The sequence below is a fragment of the Ascaphus truei genome, chromosome 7 (assembly GCF_040206685.1).
Source record: "Ascaphus truei isolate aAscTru1 chromosome 7, aAscTru1.hap1, whole genome shotgun sequence".
Lineage (NCBI taxonomy): Eukaryota > Metazoa > Chordata > Amphibia > Anura > Ascaphidae > Ascaphus > Ascaphus truei.
The window spans coordinates 35,957,161-35,977,612 of NC_134489.1; the positions used below are offsets into that span (position 1 = coordinate 35,957,161).

At 46.3% G+C, this 20,452-nt stretch overlaps 1 protein-coding gene across 2 annotated transcripts in view; it reads left to right on the forward strand.

Annotated features, from left to right (window-relative positions):
* The first annotated feature begins 7,663 nt into the window (after positions 1-7,663).
* The window catches only part of SH2D2A (SH2 domain containing 2A), a 34,831-nt gene continuing 22,042 nt past the window's right edge, over positions 7,664-20,452 (forward strand). Inside the window, exon 1 of one of the 2 annotated variants that reach the window (XM_075607674.1) lies at positions 7,664-7,854. In XM_075607674.1, the coding sequence (XP_075463789.1) occupies positions 7,824-7,854 (31 nt within the window). In that variant the 5' untranslated portion in view covers positions 7,664-7,823. Of the gene's footprint in view, positions 7,855-11,622; positions 11,823-20,452 lie in introns of those variants that run through there. The other variant, XM_075607675.1, reaches the window with a different exon arrangement.

A 20,452-nucleotide genomic window follows, 5' to 3' on the forward strand; every position in this document is an offset into this window, starting at 1 on the left:
CAATCAGGTGGCTGTTAACCATTTTGAGGCTAAATGTGACATCACAAGCCATATTTAAGGCCGTGACGCCTCATTTGAGCCCAAGAAGACGACGAGACAACATCGGTTGGGATTTACCATGGGGTTTTTTGGATTACAACAAGAAGATAGAAGATTAAGAAGATCAAGAAATGGTTACAGATGAAGATAGAAGAAGGTGATTAAAGAAAGAAAAAAGAAGATTGGGGTACCTGATCCGGATCTTCATGGCGGATGGCATCGGATGCTGTTGGAGGCCTTCAAGGTACGTGAGCTTCCTGTTACCCCGGGAGTCGGAGGGCCACCGCTTCTAATGGTAAGTAATATATTGGATGTTTGTAAATGTCTCTTTTTACATGTTTTTGCATTGGATGTGTTTTTTGATTTTTTGGGGGGAGGCACATTGACTGATAATATATTAATCTGTACCTCTTTAGGGTACAGATTAATACATTATTATGACAATATTTGGGGGGCATTTCTGGCTTGGTATTGCTGTTGGTTTTTGTAATTTAAGTTTCTTAGGTTGATGTCATTGTTTGTTTTTTTCCTGCTTAATGCTAATAAAATGTTTGCGATTGGTGTTGGTTTTTAGTTAATGTTGTATTATGTTAGCTAATGCGTTTTATGGTTATTTCAGATATTGTTTGAATGTATTTCTTTCTATTTTAAGGTTTAAATTAATTAATGTTGTAGTAATTCATTGGTTTGATTGGTTAGTGTTACTATTCATTTTCAGTTGGTTTAGGAATTAATTGGTTTGATTGGTTAATGGTTTAATTAATTCATTATTGATGTTGTTATTGCTTGTATTGATTGGATTAGCTGGCTACTGTTTTTATTTAGTGAAGTTTGTTTTTTTGGAGTTTAGTTATGTTTTATTATTGTGTGTCTTGTGTATTGATGTATTGTAATTAGGGTGCCCATTGAGTGCTATAGAGGCTTATCATGCCCATATTATTCTTATATGGGTATGATCTACCACTATACTACTCAATGGGTACAGAGGGGTATAGTCAGTCAGGGGTGGGTGCTTAGGCCTCCCGGGTTTGTATCGGGTCAGGGTGGGTTAACCCCTTAATGACTATAGCAGTTGGTAACCGCTAAGGTAATTAAGGGGTTAGGGGCCATTAGAATGTCTTTATTATGTATATATGCTTTCCTGCTACGGAGGACAGAGGGACCTGCTGTTGTGGTAAGTATAACTGTATTTATTTACTTTTTTTATGTATGCTAATGCAGTGTTTAATAACGGGCAAATAATCTATTATCCATATCTGGATAATAGTTATTTTGCCCATTACTGTACTGTATGGGTTCGGGCGGCGGAGGGGGGGCGTGTATTGATGTTTATTAAAATGTTTTTAAATATACATTTCTTTAATAGTGTAGATGTGCAGGGGGTCTCCGGAGCATAAAACCAACGTGGTTCAGCTCCGGAGACCCCCTGCACATCTACACTATTAAAGAAATGTATATTTAAATAAATAATTTTCGGGCGACATTTCCGCTGGGAGAGGCGGCTCTCTCAGAGCAACTCTCTCTGCAGCAGAAATGAATCGCCGGTTTAGGCCTTTTCAGAGGGTTGATGCTCTCGCTGGCAGCAACTCGCCCGTTTTGGGAATTTTGCTATCACAGGTAATCGAGGCTTTCTGAATACCGTGATAGCAACACCCCAAAAAACGGCATTTTAAATGCCCTGGCAATATTTTTTATCAACCTTCTCTGAATGAGGCCCAAAGTGTATACACACTGGCACATACAGACAGATACCAGCACACAAACTGGCACACCGACAGGTGATGGGCTGAGAGACAGTAAGGATAACTAGACGAGAGAGGGGGGTGAGAGTCACACATTAACCTCTTAATTGCTAGTGGCCCATGGAGTACACTGCTACACACTGCTTTCTGCTCCTAGCACAGTGTTTTTCAACAGGGATTCCTAGGAACCCTTTGGTTCCCCGGGCATCCCCTAAACAGTTCCCTGCAATTTTCAGGTAATTTTAAAAGTGTACCAAATACAGAAGAATTTACAATGCATCTGATCTCAGACGCGCTATTAGAGAGGGTTGGGGTTCCTTACAATTAGGGTGACCATTCGTACCGGTTTTACCGGTACAGTCCCGGTTTTTTGAGGCCTGTACCGGTTTAAGCCTGTCCCGGTTTTTGTCCCGGTTTTTTTCCCTGGTCCCGGTATTGCGGTGCAGCGGCGGTAAGTATTTTTTATGTTTGCGTGAGAATGCTGCCGGGGGGGACTGAATGATGGAGAATGCCGGGGGCGGGACTTAGAATGCCGGCCAGCCGCAGGGGATTGGTTGCAGGCAGGTCAGAGGAAGCCGGGGGCGGGACTTCCGCTTTGTGCAGAGCACACGTGTCTTCCCGGCTTCCTCTGTGCGCGTGAGTGTCCCCCTTCTGTCCCGGGTCCCAGCCAGGGGGGGGTAATAGGAGGTGGTAGCGGGGGTGCGCCTGCCTTTGTACCACCTTGTACCTTTGCCCCCCCCCCCCGGCGCTCCCAGCATTGCCCCTCCTGGCGCTCCCAGCATTGCCCCCCCGGCGCTCCCAGCATTGCCCCCCCCCCGGCGCTCCCAGCATTGCCCCCCCCGGCGCTCCCAGCATTGCCCCCCCCCGGCGCTCCCACCGTTGCCCCCCCCCCCGCCGCTCCCACTGTTGCCCCCCCGGCGCTCCCACCGTTGCCCCCCAGGCGCCCCCACCATTGCCCCCCCGGCGCTCCCACTGTTGCCCCCCCGGCGCTCCCAGCTTTGCCCACCCGGCGCTCACAGCTTTGCCCCCCGGCGCTCACTTCCCCCCGTCCCCTTGGTGTGGGAGATGGGCTCGGGGGCGGGCAGTGGTTGCTGCGTGGTCGCGGGCGGTGCAGGGGGAGGCGGGGTGCATCAGTGTGTGCATCAGTGTGTGCATCAGTGTGTGCATCAGTGTGTGTGTGTATGTGTATCAGTGTGTGTATATGTATCAGTGTGTGTGTGTATGTGTATGTGTATCAGTGTGTATCAGTGTGTATGTGTATGTGTATCAGTGTGTGTATATTTGTGTGTGTATCAGTGTGTGTGTGTGTGTGTGTGTGTATATGTATCAGTGTGTGTGTGTGTATGTGTATCAGTGTGTATCAGTGTGTATGTGTATCAGTGTGTGTGTATCAGTGTGTGTGTGTGTATGTGTGTGTGTATCAGTGTGTGTGTGTATGTGTGTGTGTGTATCAGTGGGTGTGTGTGTATCAGTGGGTGTATGTATGTGTATCAGTGTGTGTATCAGTGTGTGTGTATCAGTGGGGGGGTGTTGTGTGTGTATCAGTGGGTGTGTGTGTGTATCAGTGGGTGTGTGTGTATCAGTGGGTGTGTGTGTATCAGTGGGTGTGTGTGTATCAGTGGGTGTGTGTGTGTATCAGTGGGTGTGTGTGTGTATCAGTGGGTGTGTGTGTATCAGTGGGTGTGTGTGTGTATCAGTGTGTGTGTGTGTGTGTGTGTGTATCAGTGTGTGTGTGTGTATCAGTGTGTGTGTGTGTGTGTGTGTGTGTGTGTGTGTGTGTGTGTGTGTGTGTGTGTGTGTGTGTGTATGTGTATCAGTGTGTGTGTGTGTGTGTGTGTGTGTGTATCAGTGTGTTTGTGTGTGTATCAGTGTGTGTGTGTGTGTATCAGTGTGTGTGTGTGTGTATCAGTGTGTGTGTGTATCAGTGTGTGTGTGTGTGTGTGTGTGTGTGTGTGTGTGTATCAGTGTGTGTGTGTGTGTGTGTATCAGTGTGTGTGTGTGTGTGTATCAGTGTGTGTGTGTGTGTATCAGTGTGTGTGTGTGTATCAGTGTGTGTGTGTGTATCAGTGTGTGTGTGTGTGTGTGTGTGTATCAGTGTGTGTGTGTATCAGTGTGTGTGTGTGTATCAGTGTGTGTGTGTGTGTATCAGTGTGTGTGTGTATCAGTGGGTGTGGGTGTGTATCAGTGTGTGTGTGTGTATCAGTGTGTGTGTGTGTGTATCAGTGGGTGTGTGTGTATCAGTGGGTGTGTGTATCAGTGGGTGTGTGTGTATCAGTGGGTGTGGGTGTATCAGTGTGTGTGTGTGTGTGTGTGTGTGTGTGTGTGTGTGTGTGTGTGTGTGTGTATCAGTGTGTGTGTATCAGTGTGTGTGTGTGTGTGTGTGTGTGTGTGTGTGTGTGTGTGTGTGTGTGTGTGTGTGTGTGTGTGTGTATCAGTGTGTGTGTATCAGTGTGTGTGTGTGTGTGTGTGTGTGTGTATCAGTGTGTGTGTGTGTATCAGTGTGTGTGTGTGTGTGTATCAGTGTGTGTGTGTGTGTGTGTGTGTATCAGTGTGTGTTTGTGTATCAGTGTGTGTGTGTGTATCAGTGTGTGTGTGTGTGTATCAGTGTGTGTGTGTGTGTGTGTGTATCAGTGTGTGTGTGTATCAGTGTGTGTGTGTGTGTGTGTGTATCAGTGTGTGTGTGTGTATCAGTGTGTGTGTATCAGTGTGTGTGTGTGTATCAGTGTGTGTGTGTGTGTGTGTGTGTGTGTATCAGTGTGTGTGTGTGTGTATGTATCAGTGTGTGTGTGTATCAGTGTGTGTGTGTATCAGTGTGTGTGTGTGTATCAGTGGGTGTGTGTGTATCAGTGGGTGTGGGTGTGTATCAGTGTGTGTGTGTGTGTATCAGTGTGTGTGTGTGTGTGTGTGTGTGTGTGTGTGTATCAGTGTGTGTGTGTGTATCAGTGGGTGGGTGTGTGGGTGTATCAGTGGGTGGGTGTGTGGGTGTGTGTTTGTGTGTATCAGTGTGTGTGGGTGTGTGTGTGTGTGTGTGTGTATCAGTGTGTGTGTGTGTGTGTGTGTATCAGTGGGGGTGTGTGTGTGTATCAGTGGGGGTGTGTGTGTATCAGTGGTTGTGTGTGTGTGTGTGTGTATCAGTGGGGGTGTGTGTGTGTGTGTATCAGTGTGGGGGGGGTGTATCAGTGTGGGGGGGTGTGTATCAGTGGGGGGGTGTGGGTGTATCAGTGGGGGGGGTGTGTGTGTGTATCAGTGGGGGTGTGTGTGTGTGTATCAGTGGGGGGGGGGTGTATCAGTATCAGTGTGTGTGTGTGTGTGTGTGTGTGTGTATCAGTATCAGTGTGTGTGTGTGTGTATCAGTATCAGTGTGTGTGTGTGTGTGTGTGTGTGTGTGTGTGTGTGTGTGTATCAGTATCAGTGTGTGTGTGTATCAGTGGGGGGGGGTGCATCAGTGTGTGTGTGTATCAGTGTGTATCAGTGTGTGTGTCAGTGGGTGTGTGTCTCTCTCCCTCCCTCTCTTTCCCTCCCTCTCCCCCACCCTGTCTCCCTCCTTCCCTCCCACCCTGTCTCCCACCCTGTCTCCCACCCTGTCTCCCACCCTGTCTCCCACCCTGTCTCCCTCTCCCTGTCTCCCTCTCCCTGTCTCACCCTCCCTGTCTCCCTGTCTCACCCTCCCTGTCTCCCTGTCTCACCCTCCCTGTCTCCCTGTCTCACCCTCCCTGTCTCACCCTCCCTCCCTCCCTTTCTCACCCTCCCTCCCTCCCTGTCTCACCCTCCATCCCCCCCTCCCTGTCTCACCCTCCCTCCCTCCCTGTCTCACCCTCCCTCCCTCCCTGTCTCACCCTCCCTCCCTGTCTCACCCTCCCTCCCTCCCTCCCTCCCTGTCTCACCCTCCCTCCCTCCCTCCCTCCCTCCCTGTCTCACCCTCCCTGTCTCACCCTCCCTGTCTCACCCTCCCTGTCTCACCCTCCCTGTCTCACCCTCCCTGTCTCACCCTCCCTCACCCTCCCTGTCTCACACTCCCTCACCCTCCCTGTGTCACCCTCCCTGTCTCACCCTCTCACCCTCCCTGTCTCACCCTCTCACCCTCCCTGTCTCACCCTCCCTGTCTCACCCTCCCTGTCTCCCTGTCTCCCTCCCTCCCTGTCTCCCTCCCTCCCTCCCTGTCTCCCTCCCTCGCCCTGTCTCCCTGTCTCCCTCCCTCGCCCTGTCTCCCTCCCTGTCTGTCTCACTCCATCGCCCTCCCTTCCTGTCTCCCTCCCTCTCCCTCCCTCCCTGTCTCCCTCCCTCCCTGTCTCCCTCCCTCCCTGTCTCCCTCCCTCCCTGTCTCCCTCCCTCCCTGTCTCCCTCCCTCTCTGTCTCCCTCCATCCCTGTCTCCCTCCATCCCTGTCTCCCTCCCTCGCCCTGTCTCCCTCCCTGTCTCCCTCCCTCGCCCTCCCTCCATCCCTGTCTCCCTCCCTCGCCCTCCCTCCCTGTCTCCCTCCATCCCTGTCTCCCTCCCTCGCCCTCCCTCCCTGTCTCCCTCCATCCCTGTCTCCCTCCCTCACCCTCCCTCCCTGTCTCCCTCACCCTCTGTCTTATCTTAACTGCCGTATACCTACACCGAAGTAACCTACTCTGCTTTCTTCCAGATCTGACTCAAATTTCACGCGGGAGACATCGGAAGACAGGTAAGGAACACCTCCCCTCTAGTATAGTACCTTGAAGGACTGCGGATCAGGTAAGATCCCGGGCGGGATTGCTGCTTTTAGAAATTGTGAAGAGGGGGCATCCTGACACTGGTTAATGGGTTCAGAATCATTCACATCTGGGTTTTTTTTTTTGTTCGATTAATGAGGTGTACACGCACGCACGCACGCACGCACGCACACACACACACACACACACACACACACACACACACACTCTCTCTCTCTAATGGTAGTAAAGTATAAGTGTACTACAATAAATAAACTGTTATATATATATATATATATAGAATCCAATGCACAGCCGGCACACCATATGCAAGTAAATAAGTTTTGGTGCTTATCCCATAAAGCAATAACAGACCATACGATACCGGTTGCAACACGACATCAAGGGACAGCACGCAGGTAAGTAAATCAAAAATGTTCTATATTTGATAGAAGACACAAAAACCGACGTTTCGGTCCCCCAGTGGGACCGAAACGTCGGTTTTTGTGTCTTCTATCAAATATAGAACATTTTTGATTTACTTACCTGCGTGCTGTCCCTTGATGTCGTGTTGCAATCGTATGGTCTATATATATATATATATGTGTCCCGGTTTTTCATTTTCAAAATCTGGTCACCCTACTTACAATGCATTTGATCTCAGACGCGCTATTAGAGAGGGTTGGGGTTCCTTACAATGCATCTGATCTCAGACGCGCTATTAGAGAGGGTTGGGGTTCCTTACAATGCATCTGATCTCAGACGCGCTATTAGAGAGGGTTGGGGTTCCTTACAATGCATCTGATCTCAGACGCGCTATTAGAGTGGGTCGGGGTTCCTCAGAATGTCACAGTATATCCTTAACCAAAAAAGGATTTAAAAAAACACTGCCCTAGGCATTTGCCACCCAGGGCAAATGCCGAACTTGCCTAACCTGCCAAATGCCTAACCTTGGGCTGATCCTGCCCATAAGCACACAGCTGAAAGAATGAAAGCCCCTGCAATATATTTTATATACATAAATGCTAAGAGATCCATATTCCAAATACCTTCCTTGGTGGTAACTTAGCCGCCCCAATGCTTTATAACAGTGTGGTGGAGAACAGGGCGTGCGGCTGGCTCACAAAGTATGATCGCTAACCCTAGATCTGCACTCCGCTGTTTCCATGACGTCAGCTCCGAGCTCGGCGAGATTTTGGGGCTGTGTTGCTGATACTTTTGCCAGCGTGATGTTGGGCTTGTGGCTTGTACATTGCTTCCTGCCTCAGGCAAGAGACATGAGTGTATGCAGAAGAGACGCATAGCGCTCCTTACCCTGACAGGGCTTACAGCGAAGTCAGTGTCGCGCTCACAGGACATCAACCCATGCAATGGACTTGGACTACCAATACCAATACCAAGGTAGGTAACCTACTCATTACCAATAACTACATAATAACAATATAACAGGGGAGGTCAAGTCCAGTACTCAAGAGCTACCAACAGGTCAGGTTTTCAGGAAATCCCTGCTTCAGCACAGGTGGCTCAACCAGAGGCTCAGTCGAAGAGCTTGCTTCAGCACAGGTGGCTCAATCAGAGGCTCAATCAGAGGCTCAGTTGAAGACTGGGCCACTGATTGAGCCACCTGTGCTGAAGCAGGGATATCCTGAAAACATGTCCTGTTGGTGGCCCTTGAGGGGTGGCATTGGCCACCCCTGCAATATAACATCTTGTATTTATGCAGGCACGTCTAGTGTGGAATCTGAGCACATTTCTGGTGTCTGCATAGAATATGGGAAAGGGAGAATGATATTACTAGATTGCAAGCTCTGTGGGTCAGAGTTTCCTTTGTCCCAAACAATGTTTGTTTTATACTTGGTGTATGTATATCTTTATTTATATTGCGCCATCCATGTACATAGCGCGTCACAGCAGTAACACACGGGACATTATAATTTACCACACAATGGGAAGAAGCGCTTCAGACATAAAAGTGACATTAGCAAAAGGAGTCCCTGCCCCGAAGAGCTTACAATCTAAGCTTGTATTATAATTGCCTGTAAACTTACACCTGCTTTTTCGTCCATGGGTGGAGCTGTGTGTATACAAATATACGGACATACATAATAAATATAATATTACTCAGTGGCAGATAGGTGAGCAGAAGTGCGGGGAGATATTGTGGTTTTCTAGTATCACACACTGTAGGAGGCTAGGCACCCACAAGGTTATGTGATCAAGAAGAACCAGGTAACCACTGCACCGCACCTCTCCATAAATAGGTGTTCCCAATATGACCTTGATACACATAACTTCTAATGTATGGGGGTCCGAATAACATCTAATGTATGGGGGTCCAAATAACATCTAATGTATGGGGGTCCGAATAACATCTAATGTATGGGTTCCGAATAACATCTAATGTATGGGGGTACGAATAACATCTAATGTATGGGGTCCGAATAACATCTAATGTATGGGGTCCGAATAACATCTAATGTATGGGGGTCCGAATAACATCTAATGTATGGGGGTCCAAATAACATCTAATGTATGGGGTCCGAATAACAACTAATATATGGGTGTCCGAATAACATCTAATGTATGGGGGTCCGAATAACATCTAATGTATGGGGGTCCGAATAACATCTATGAGCAACCCTTAGTCAATGCATGCTGCTTTAAACACAGCTTTCAAGCAAGGACTTGGGAGATGCAAAGTCAGTTAACCCACTCACAGACATGTTTCAACCTTATATGTATATGTTCAACCTTCAATATATATATGTTCCCCGCACTCAAAGTGAAAAATGGTAGCGACACAAGAGATAACCAAAAAATGGGATTTACCGCTGGATAGCAAAACATACAGAGGCAGTGGCACCTCACATCATAAATGTGCTATCCAAAAACATGCACAGAATCAAGATGTCTGAAAAGTGTCCATTTCCCTTCACCAAGATAATGTCCAAAATAAGCAAAAAACGGGAGAGAAGGGAAACAGTCTATTGGGAATATGCCAATTACACAGGCCATACGCAATAAGTGTAGGGAGCAGTCACCAACATGCTAACCGTGATGAAAGATCAATGGGTATAAAGCCAAGCAAACAATCGTCAATATGGGGGGGGGGGCAACATTAACGTTTCAGGGTGAAGACCCTTTCTTCTCGCCCGTTCTCACACAGTATAGAAAAGACGCAGTACTTCCTTTAAGTTGGTGTTACCGTTCGAATACCCAAAGAGTCGAATCGTGTCAGGTAACCGCTCAGATCATCAGCGGATGCCCCCTTCCCTCTGTATATCCATATTACAATGTGGTTCGTGTAACTAATTCATAACCGTTAATATTGCTTCATATCACTACTCAAAACCCGCCTCGGACCACCAGCTCACACCATGCTGGCACACAAAGTGTATACACACTGGCACACAAAGTGTATACACAATGGCAGATACAGGCAGATACCAGCTCACTAGCAATGACGACAGCGAGACATATACTAGACACTACCACATCTATACCATGCTGGCACACAAAGTGTATACACACTGGCACACAAAGTGTATACACAATGGCACATACAGGCAGATACCAGCTCACACCATGCTGGCACACAAAGTGTATACACACTGGCACACAAAGTGTATACACACTGGCACATACAGGCAGATACCAGCACACACCATGCTGGCACACAAAGTGTATACAGACTGGCACATACAGGCAGATACCAGCACACACCACACTGGCACATACAGGCAGATACCAGCACACACCACACTGGCACACAAAGTGTATACACACAAAGTGTATACACACTGGCACATACAGGCAGATACCAGCACACAAACTGGCACACAAAGTGTATACACACTGGCACATACAGGCAGATACCACCTCACACCACACTGGCACACAAAGTGTATACACACTGGCACATACAGGCAGATACCAGCATACACCACACTGGCACACAAAGTGTATACACACTGGCACATACAGGCAGATACCAGCTCACAAACTGGCACATAAAGTGTATACACACTGGCACATACAGGCAGATACCAGCACACACCACACTCGCACACAAAGTGTATACACACTGGCACATACAGGCAGATACCAGCTCACAAACTGGCACACAAAGTGTATACACACTGGCACATACTGGCAGATACCAGCACACAAACTGGCACACAAACTGACACACAAAGTGTATACACACTGGCACATACAGGCAGATACCAGCACACACCACACTGGCACACAAAGTGTATACACACTGGCACATACAGGCAGATACCAGCACACACCACACTGGCACACAAAGTGTATACACACTGGCACACAAAGTCTGATCTCAGACGCGCTATTAGAGAGGGTTGGGGTCCCTTACAATGCATCTGATCTCAGACGCGCTATTAGAGAGGGTTGGGGTTCCTTACAATGCATCCGATCTCAGACGCGCTATTAGAGAGGGTTGGGGTTCCTTACAATGCATCTGATCTCAGACGCGCTATTAGAGAGGGTTGGGGTTCCTTACAATGCATCTGATCTCAGACACGCTATTAGAGAGGGTTGGGGTTCCTTACGATGCATGTGATCTCAGACCCGCTATTAGAGAGGGTTGGGGTTCCTTACAATGCATCTGATCTCAGACACGCTATTAGAGAGGGTTGGGGTTCCTTACAATGTATCTGATCTCAGACACTATTAGAGACGGTTGGGGTTCCTTACAATGCATCTGATCTCAGACGCGCTATTAGAGAGGGTCGGGGTTCCTTACAATGCATCTGATCTCAGACGTGCTATTAGAGAGGGTCGGGGTTCCTCAGAATGTCACAGTATATCCTTAACCAAAAAAGGATTAAAAAAAACACTGCCCTAGGCATTTGCCACCCAGGGCAAATGCCGAACTTGCCTAACCTGCCAAATGCCTAACCTTGGGCTGATCCTGCCCATAAGCGCACAGCTGAAAGAATGAAAGCCCCTGCAATCTATTTTATATACATAAATGCTAAGAGATCCATATTCCAAATACCTTCCTTGGTGGTAACTTAGCCGCCCCAATGCTTTATAACAGTGTGGTGGAGAACAGGGCGTGCGGCTGGCTCACAAAGTATGATCGCTAACCCTAGATCTGCACTCCGCTGTTTCCATGACGTCAGCTCCGAGCTCGGCGAGATTTTGGGGCTGTGTTGCTGATACTTTTGCCAGCGTGATGTTGGGCTTGTGGCTTGTACATTGCTTCCTGCCTCAGGCAAGAGACATGAGTGTATGCAGAAGAGACGCATAGCGCTCCTTACCCTGACAGGGCTTACAGCGAAGTCAGTGTCGCGCTCACAGGACATCAACCCATGCAATGGACTTGGACTACCAATACCAAGGTAGGTAACCTACTCATTACCAATAACTACATAATAACAATATAACAGGGGAGGTCAAGTCCAGTACTCAAGAGCTACCAACAGGTCAGGTTTTCAGGAAATCCCTGCTTCAGCACAGGTGGCTCAACCAGAGGCTCAGTCGAAGAGCTTGCTTCAGCACAGGTGGCTCAATCAGAGGCTCAATCAGAGGCTCAGTTGAAGACTGGGCCACTGATTGAGCCACCTGTGCTGAAGCAGGGATATCCTGAAAACATGTCCTGTTGGTGGCCCTTGAGGGGTGGCATTGGCCACCCCTGCAATATAACATCTTGTATTTATGCAGGCACGTCTAGTGTGGAATCTGAGCACATTTCTGGTGTCTGCATAGAATATGGGAAAGGGAGAATGATATTACTAGATTGCAAGCTCTGTGGGTCAGAGTTTCCTTTGTCCCAAACAATGTTTGTTTTATACTTGGTGTATGTATATCTTTATTTATATTGCGCCATCCATGTACATAGCGCGTCACAGCAGTAACACACGGGACATTATAATTTACCACACAATGGGAAGAAGCGCTTCAGACATAAAAGTGACATTAGGAAAAGGAGTCCCTGCCCCGAAGAGCTTACAATCTAAGCTTGTATTATAATTGCCTGTAAACTTACACCTGCTTTTTCGTCCATGGGTGGAGCTGTGTGTATACAAATATACGGACATACATAATAAATATAATATTACTCAGTGGCAGATAGGTGAGCAGAAGTGCGGGGAGATATAGTGGTTTTCTAGTATCACACACTGTAGGAGGCTAGGCACCCACAAGGTTATGTGATCAAGAAGAACCAGGTAACCACTGCACCGCACCTCTCCATAAATAGGTGTTCCCAATATGACCTTGATACACATAACTTCTAATGTATGGGGGTCCGAATAACATCTAATGTATGGGGGTCCAAATAACATCTAATGTATGGGGGTCCGAATAACATCTAATGTATGGGTTCCGAATAACATCTAATGTATGGGGGTACGAATAACATCTAATGTATGGGGTCCGAATAACATCTAATGTATGGGGTCCGAATAACATCTAATGTATGGGGGTCCGAATAACATCTAATGTATGGGGGTCCAAATAACATCTAATGTATGGGGTCCGAATAACAACTAATATATGGGTGTCCGAATAACATCTAATGTATGGGGGTCCGAATAACATCTAATGTATGGGGGTCCGAATAACATCTAATGTATGGGGGGTCCGAGTAACATCTAATGTATGGGGGGTCCGAGTAACATCTTATGTTTGGGGGTCAGAATTCCAAGCAGTCACCATACAAAAAACAGAATTAGGTGAGCTCGAACCTACCCATATAACAAAATGGGTACACAAAAGGGACGGAAACGTCGGGCTCCTGTGTGTTATGGGTCAATAAACACCCTCTATTTTGCATTCATTTTATCTAGTGCAGAAATATATATATATATATATATATATATATATATATATATATATATATATATCCTCAAAAGAATGTTTAAACGCACCCAAGAACGAAAAACATTTGAACTCAGAATGATAAGACTCTTTGACACCAAAACAAGGGGACTTAATGCGTATATGGGGTTTCTCACACACTATCATAATTGTTTGTAATTATCCTGCCTGCCTCCCTGCCAATGTTCTTGTCTACAACAACCCCCCACCCACACAGCATCCCCTTCCCCCTCCATGCTGTTCCTTGTCACCAATTTATTACCCTTCCAATGTATTGAAACACCTCTTTCTCACTGTACCTTATAAACATCTCTGTTTTTTTCCTGCTTTCCTAAGTTCTGTTTTAGCCATTCCTTTGTTAATCAGTATCACTGACGTGTATGTGTATGTGTATGTGTATGTGTGTATATATATATATATATATATATATATATATATATATATATATATATATATATATATATATATACTGAGTTAAGTTATGTTGAGTAAAAAAAGTGACAAAAACCCTCCACAGCAAAGCAAATATGCAGTGGAAGTGCTGTGTGCTGGGTGATGATGGGGAAAGGCGGGGTTGCAGACCTGCCTAAGACATGCAGATGAGCATACAGTTGTATTTATATATATATATATATATATATATATATATATATATATATATATATATATATATATATATATATATATATATAGCAACTGCAAATATTACTCTATATTCATTTGCATGTCTTAGACAACATGCAAATGAATATACAGTAATATTTACAGTTGCTATATGCTTTACTGTGGAGGGTTTTTGTCACTTTTTTTACCCACCATAACCTTAATAATATATATACAGCTAAACCCTGTTATAACGCGGTCCTCGGGGTCCACCCCGAGACCACCGCGTTACTAACGGGGTCGCGCTAATTTAAAAAAAAAAAAATGGCCGCCGCATCAGTGCATATAGTATTTACCCCGCGGTCCCGGCTTCCCCCTGTCACCGCGTGACAGGAGATGGGAGGGGGGATTCCCCTCCGGTCCGGCTCCCCCTGCCACCGCGTGACAGGAGATGGGAGGGGGGATTCCCCTCCGGTCCGGCTCCCCCTGCCACCGCGTGACAGGAGATGGGAGGGGGGATTCCCCTCCGGTCCGGCTCCCCCCGCCGCAGCACAGGGCCCTCGCGCCGCAATACAGGGCCCCCTGGCCCTGCCGTAGCGCAGGGTCGTCCTGCCCTCCCCTCCCCCCGCCATGCCCCCCCGCGCTGCACCGGGCCATCCCACCAGCCCCCGCAGCATCGGGGGCCCCCGCAGCAGCCATCATCCCCCTCCACCGCAGCACCACCCCCACCCTGCAGCCACATGCCTCAAAAATCATCCCCAAGGTAAGGTAAGGCTGATTTATGTATAAGTGTAGTGTGTGTGTGTGTGTGTGTGTCAGTGTGAGCAGTGTGTGTGCAGTGTGCAGTGTGAGCAATGAGCAGTGTGTCAGTGTGTGCAATGAGCAGTGTGTGTGCAGTGTGAGCAATGAGCAGTGTGTGTGCAGTGAGTGTGTGCAGTGTGTGCAGTGTGTGCAGTGTGTGCAGTGTGTGCAGTGTGCAAAAAAAAAAGGGGTTTAGCTGTATAATTTCAAAGCAAATATAAACCAAACTCACACTGATGATACCCATCAAGGTTGAAACATGTCCGTGAGTGGATTGTACTTGCTTTGCTAGTCCCATGCTGTGTTTAAAGCTGTGTGAACGGCGATGCATCAGCTTAAATGGGCTCCATGTGAATGGATATTCCAGGCAAATGGTGACACATTGTGTGCTCATTTGTATGTCATTTCCCAGAATCCCTTGCTGCAGTGGGAGCACTGTATGTGAGGTGATAATGGTTGAAAGGCAGGGTTGCAGGCCTGTCTAAGACATGTGAATGTGCTCACAAGTGTTATTCTTTATTGGCTATATGCTAACGGTGGAGGTTTTCTGTCGCCTTTTTCACCCACCATAAATATAAATATATATATATATATGCAAATATAACTGTATGCTCATCTGCATGTCTTAGGCAGGTCTGCAACCCCGCCTTTCCCCATTATCACCCAGCATACAGCACTTCCACTGCAGCAAGGGATTCTGGGAAATGACATGCAAATGAGAACACAGTGTCACTTTTTGCCTCAATAACCATTTTTAACATGGTTCCCTATAGGCTTAAGCTTGCTGCATGGTCACAGCTTTGAGTACAGCCAGGGTTAAGGTGCATATATATATATATATATATATATATATATATATATATATATATATATATATATATATATATGTGTAGTTAAGTTATGGTGGGTAAAAAAAAGTGACAAAAACCCTCCACAGCAAAGCATATAGCAAATGGAAATATTACTGTACGCTCATTTGCATGTCTTAGGCCGAGTCCATACAAGGACAGGCCGTGCTGAGCCGTGCAGACGCTCCGCGCTGAGCCCCTGCATCCTTAATGAGGATGCCTTGAGAGGGGGCTCACGCGAGCATCCGCAGGCGTGCGGTGGCGCTGGATTTTTCAGCCGACAGCCAAGCTGTTTTTCAGCGCACTGTCGGCTGAAAACATCCAATCAGCGAGGAGCAGCGTCAACGTCACGGCGCCGTGACATTGACGTCGATGCGTCGCGGGCGATTGGCCCAGCGACGTCACTGCCCCGCCTCCCTCAGTCTCCCCCCGTCTCCGATCGCGCCTGCTGGCTCGCCTGCATGGACATGAAATCGCGCAGATTTCAGCAGGCGAGCCTCAGCGTCAGCGCGGCTCCGAACTCCTCATCCCTCTATGGCCCCAGCCTTAGGCAGGTCTGCAGCCCCGCCTTTCACCATTATCACCCAGCACATAGCACTTCCACTGCAGCAAGGGATTCTGGGAAATGACATGCAAATGCGCACACAGTGCCACCTTTTGCTTCAAAAACATTTTTAACATGGTTCCCCTATAGGATTAAGCTTGCTGCATGGTCACAGCTTTGAGCACAGCCAGGGTTAAGATGCATAGCCAGCAAACCCACCCACAGACAGCTGTTTCGACCTTGTGGATCTCATCAGTGTGAGGTTGGTTGTACTGGCTTTACAATTTTCAAGGCTGGGTAGGTTTACCATACACATTTTAAATATATATATATATATCAGCTCAGTTGGTATCGACACTGACTCTAAACAATGACACAGAGTTTGGATTGGGAACCCAGTGTCGGCTCCATGTGACCTTGGGCAAGTCACTTTATCTCCCTGTGCCTCAGGCACCAAAATCATAGGGCTGTATTCATCAAATTTCAATAACCTAATAATGCGAATTTATCTCCAAAATCACATTACTTATTTTTATGGTGCAATACATCAATGTTGTATCGCCTACAATACTGCACCTTTGTTTGGGTGCGCTAAAAATATAGATTCTAAAAAAAAAAAACACAGAATATCGCACATTTAAGTCAACCTTATCGATTTCCGGGAAAAAACAGGAAGAAGTTTAAGTAAAAAAATAGTATTCATCAAATGTCGATATTTTTAGAAACGCTATTAGTAGTTGTATTAGCTCGCGCTTTCTTACCACCCACTCCAGGCTGGCGCTAAACAGACCTGCGCGCCTCAGAAAGGCGATTGCGCTGCTTTTCTTTTAATAACACAGTATTGACGCAGGGGGTCTCCGGAGCCGAACCATATTCATTTCGGCCTCGGGGACCCCAGGCTTCAGCACAGGTAGCTCAGTCAACGATGATTCAGCCACCTGTGCTGAAGCAGGGATATCCGGAAAACCTGACCTGTTAGTGGCCCTTGAGGACTGGAGTTGCCCGGCCCTGCTTTAAGCGGTAGGCCCTGTCCTGATGGGCAGTGCTGGTGTGAAGGACCTGGATTTAAACTTCAAACGTGATGATGATTGTCCAGGTTTTTACCTTGACGCTTACCCAGGCCCGGGACAGTCCAGGAATTTCATTAAACAACTCTGTGTCCCGACAATGTTCTGCCAATCGTTCAAATGTCGCGTTTTTCCCCCCCCGCTTTCCCCTGTTTGGACGCACTTAAACCTCTTAAAACCGTAAAAATAGACACTACATGTTTTTATGTGATTGATCATATCAAAGTTTCTGTTGTGTTAGGAAACAGAAATAAAACAAAAATACCGCATAAATGAGGACGCTATTAGACAAATACCGTTATAATATTTCTTTTGAAAAAGTTACATAGTAGATGAGGTTGAAAAAAGACACACACGTCCATCAAGTTCAACCTCTGCTAAATTTAGACGATAGATTCTTTATTCTATATCCGTATTTACAGTGTATTGATCCAGAGGAAGGCAAACAGAAAACCCCAGTGTCACATCATCCAATGATATCTCATAAGGGGAAAATACATTCCTTCCTGACTCCAAATATTAGCAATCAGATTACTCCCTGTATCAACATCTTTCCCATGTTACTTATTTGGTATATCCCTGTATATCTTTCCTTTCTAAAAAGATGTCCAACATCTGTACTATGAATACAGTACAGGGAATTATAGTGCAATAAGTGCAACAAATAAGATTAGACAGAAAGGAAATCCCTGCCCCGGAGAGCTTACAATCTAAGTGGTATGATGGGAAATGTACAGAGACAGCAGGTGAGGGAATAAGTGCAGTAGATGGCAGTGCTTGGTCACAATGGTTGGTAGGAGCGACTGTGGGTGTGGAACAGCAGCCATGAGTCTAGAGGTTAATGAAATGCTTGATTTAAGGAGGTGAGTTTTAAGGTTTGTCTAAAAGGTGAGGAGAGAAGGTGCTTGGCGTATGTTGAGTGTGAGGGAGTCCCACAGGTAAGGGGCAGCGAGGGAAAAACACAGCAGCCCATTTCCAAAAAACATGAACAAAATAATTTTTGCTGCTGATGGCGCAGGTGGAGAAATGTCAGGTTAGCACACGGACTCCCACAAGTGCAATTTGAAACGGGATTTCCGTGCTCCAATTTTGCACCAAAAAAGCAGTTTCGGGGCTTAATACATAGGACCCTTGGAGTGTTCCTTAACAAATCTGGGTAAATTCTTTTACATTGGTTTTACCCCACTTTTCCAGCACGGAGGCATCAGTAAAAAAGTGAAATAACCCCCTATTGGTGCATAAAATGCATCCACAGAAACCAATGGAACCAGCCCAAGCTGAACCAGCCCAGAGAACTTGTGAACATTGAAAGCTTCTTTCAGGGAAATTTGGGATGAAAATACAGGATATTTACATGTTTTTTTTTTTAACGTGCCGCTGCCTTGGGAATTATATTCAGGGAGAAGCCAGAAAAAAATGTGCTAAAAATATCACGGTGTGTTCCATGATTAAAATCTACTTAGGAGGTGCCTGATAAAGTGAAACATTGGTCCAGAAACACAAAAGAGGGCTAAGCTTTAGCGCGCCTTTTCTGCCATTCATATTAGTGGGAGCTGAGGTGTGCTGACGTGTAGCACCGTGTTGTGGATCTGGGCCAATGTGTCTCAGAAAAGCAGAGATACGGATAACCATCATTTTAATATATTACCCTCACTGTAAGATTTTGTAAGTGTGATGAGTGCTTCTTATTGTTACTGTGCGGCTGGACCGTAGAGTTGCCAGGTGTCCACTATTGAACTAGACTGTCCTGTATTTGGACATTCTGTCCAGTAAAGAAATAGAGGTAATTCTAGACATGTATGTGTATTACCTCTCTGGACATGTGTGTGTTTACCAGTATTACCTCTCTGGACATGTGTGTGTATACCGGTATTACCTCTCTGGACATGTATGTGTATATCAGTATTACCTTTCTGGACATGTGTGTGTATACAGGTATTACCTCTCTGGACATGTACAGTTAGGGCCGGAAATAATTGGACACTGATACAAGTTTTGTTATTTCGGCTGTGTACCAAAATAAATTCAAGTTACAGTTAAATAATGAAAATGGGCTTAAAGTGCAGTCTATTAGCTTTAATTTGAAGGTATGCACATCCAAATTGGAGGAAGGGTTTAGGAATTACATCTCTTTAATATGTAGCCCCCTCTTTTTCAAGTGACCAAAAGTAATTGGACAATTGACTCAAAAGCTGTTTCATAGACAGATGTGGGCTAATCCTTCGTTATTTCATCATCAATTAAGCAGGTAAAAGTTTTGGAGTTGATTCTAGGTGTGGCATTCGCATTTGGAAGCTGTTGCTGTGAACCCACAACATGCGGTCAAAGGAGCTCTCAATGCAAGTGAAACAGGGCATCCTTAGGCTGCAAAAAAAAAAGAAAGTCCATCGGAGAGATAGCAGGAACATTAGGAGTGGCCAAATCAACAGTTTGGTACATTCTGAGAAAAAAAGAACGCACTGGTGATCTCTGCAACACAAAAAGGCCTGGATGTCCACGGAAGACAACAGTGGTGGATGATCGTAGGATCCTTTCCATGGTAAAGAAAAACCCCTTCACAACATCCAGCCAAGTGAAGAACACTCTCCAGGAGGTAGGCATATCATTATCCAAGTCTACCATAAAGAGAAGACTTCACGAGAGCAAATACAGAGGGTTCACCACAAGGTGCAAACGATCATATGTCTCAAGAATAGAAAGACCAGATTAGACTTTGCCAAACAATATCTAAAAAAGCCAGACCAGTTCTCGAACAGCATTCTTTGGACAGATGAAACTAAGATCAACCTGTACCAGAATGATGGGAAGAAAAAAGTATGGAGAAGGCTTGCAACGGCTCATGATCCTAAGCATACCACATCATCTGTAAAACACGCTGGAGGCAGTGGGATGGCATAGGCATGCATGGCTTACAATGGCACTGTGTCACTAGTGTTTATTGATAATGTGACAGAAGACAGAAGCAGCTGGATGAATTCTTAAGTGTATAGGGATATATTGTCTGCTCAGATTCAGCCAAATTCAGCGAAGTTGATTGGACGGCGCTTCACTTTACAGATGGACAATGGCCCAAAAAATACAGTGAAAGCAACCCAGGAGTTTTTTAGGGCAAAGAAGTGGAATATTCTGCAATGGCCGAGTTAATCATCTGATCTCAACCCGATCGAGCATGCATTTTATTTGCTGAAGACAAAACTTAAGGCAGAAAGACCCACGAACAAACAACAACTGAAGACAGCTGCAGTAAAGGCCTGGCAAAGCATCACAAAGGAGGAAACCCAGCGTTT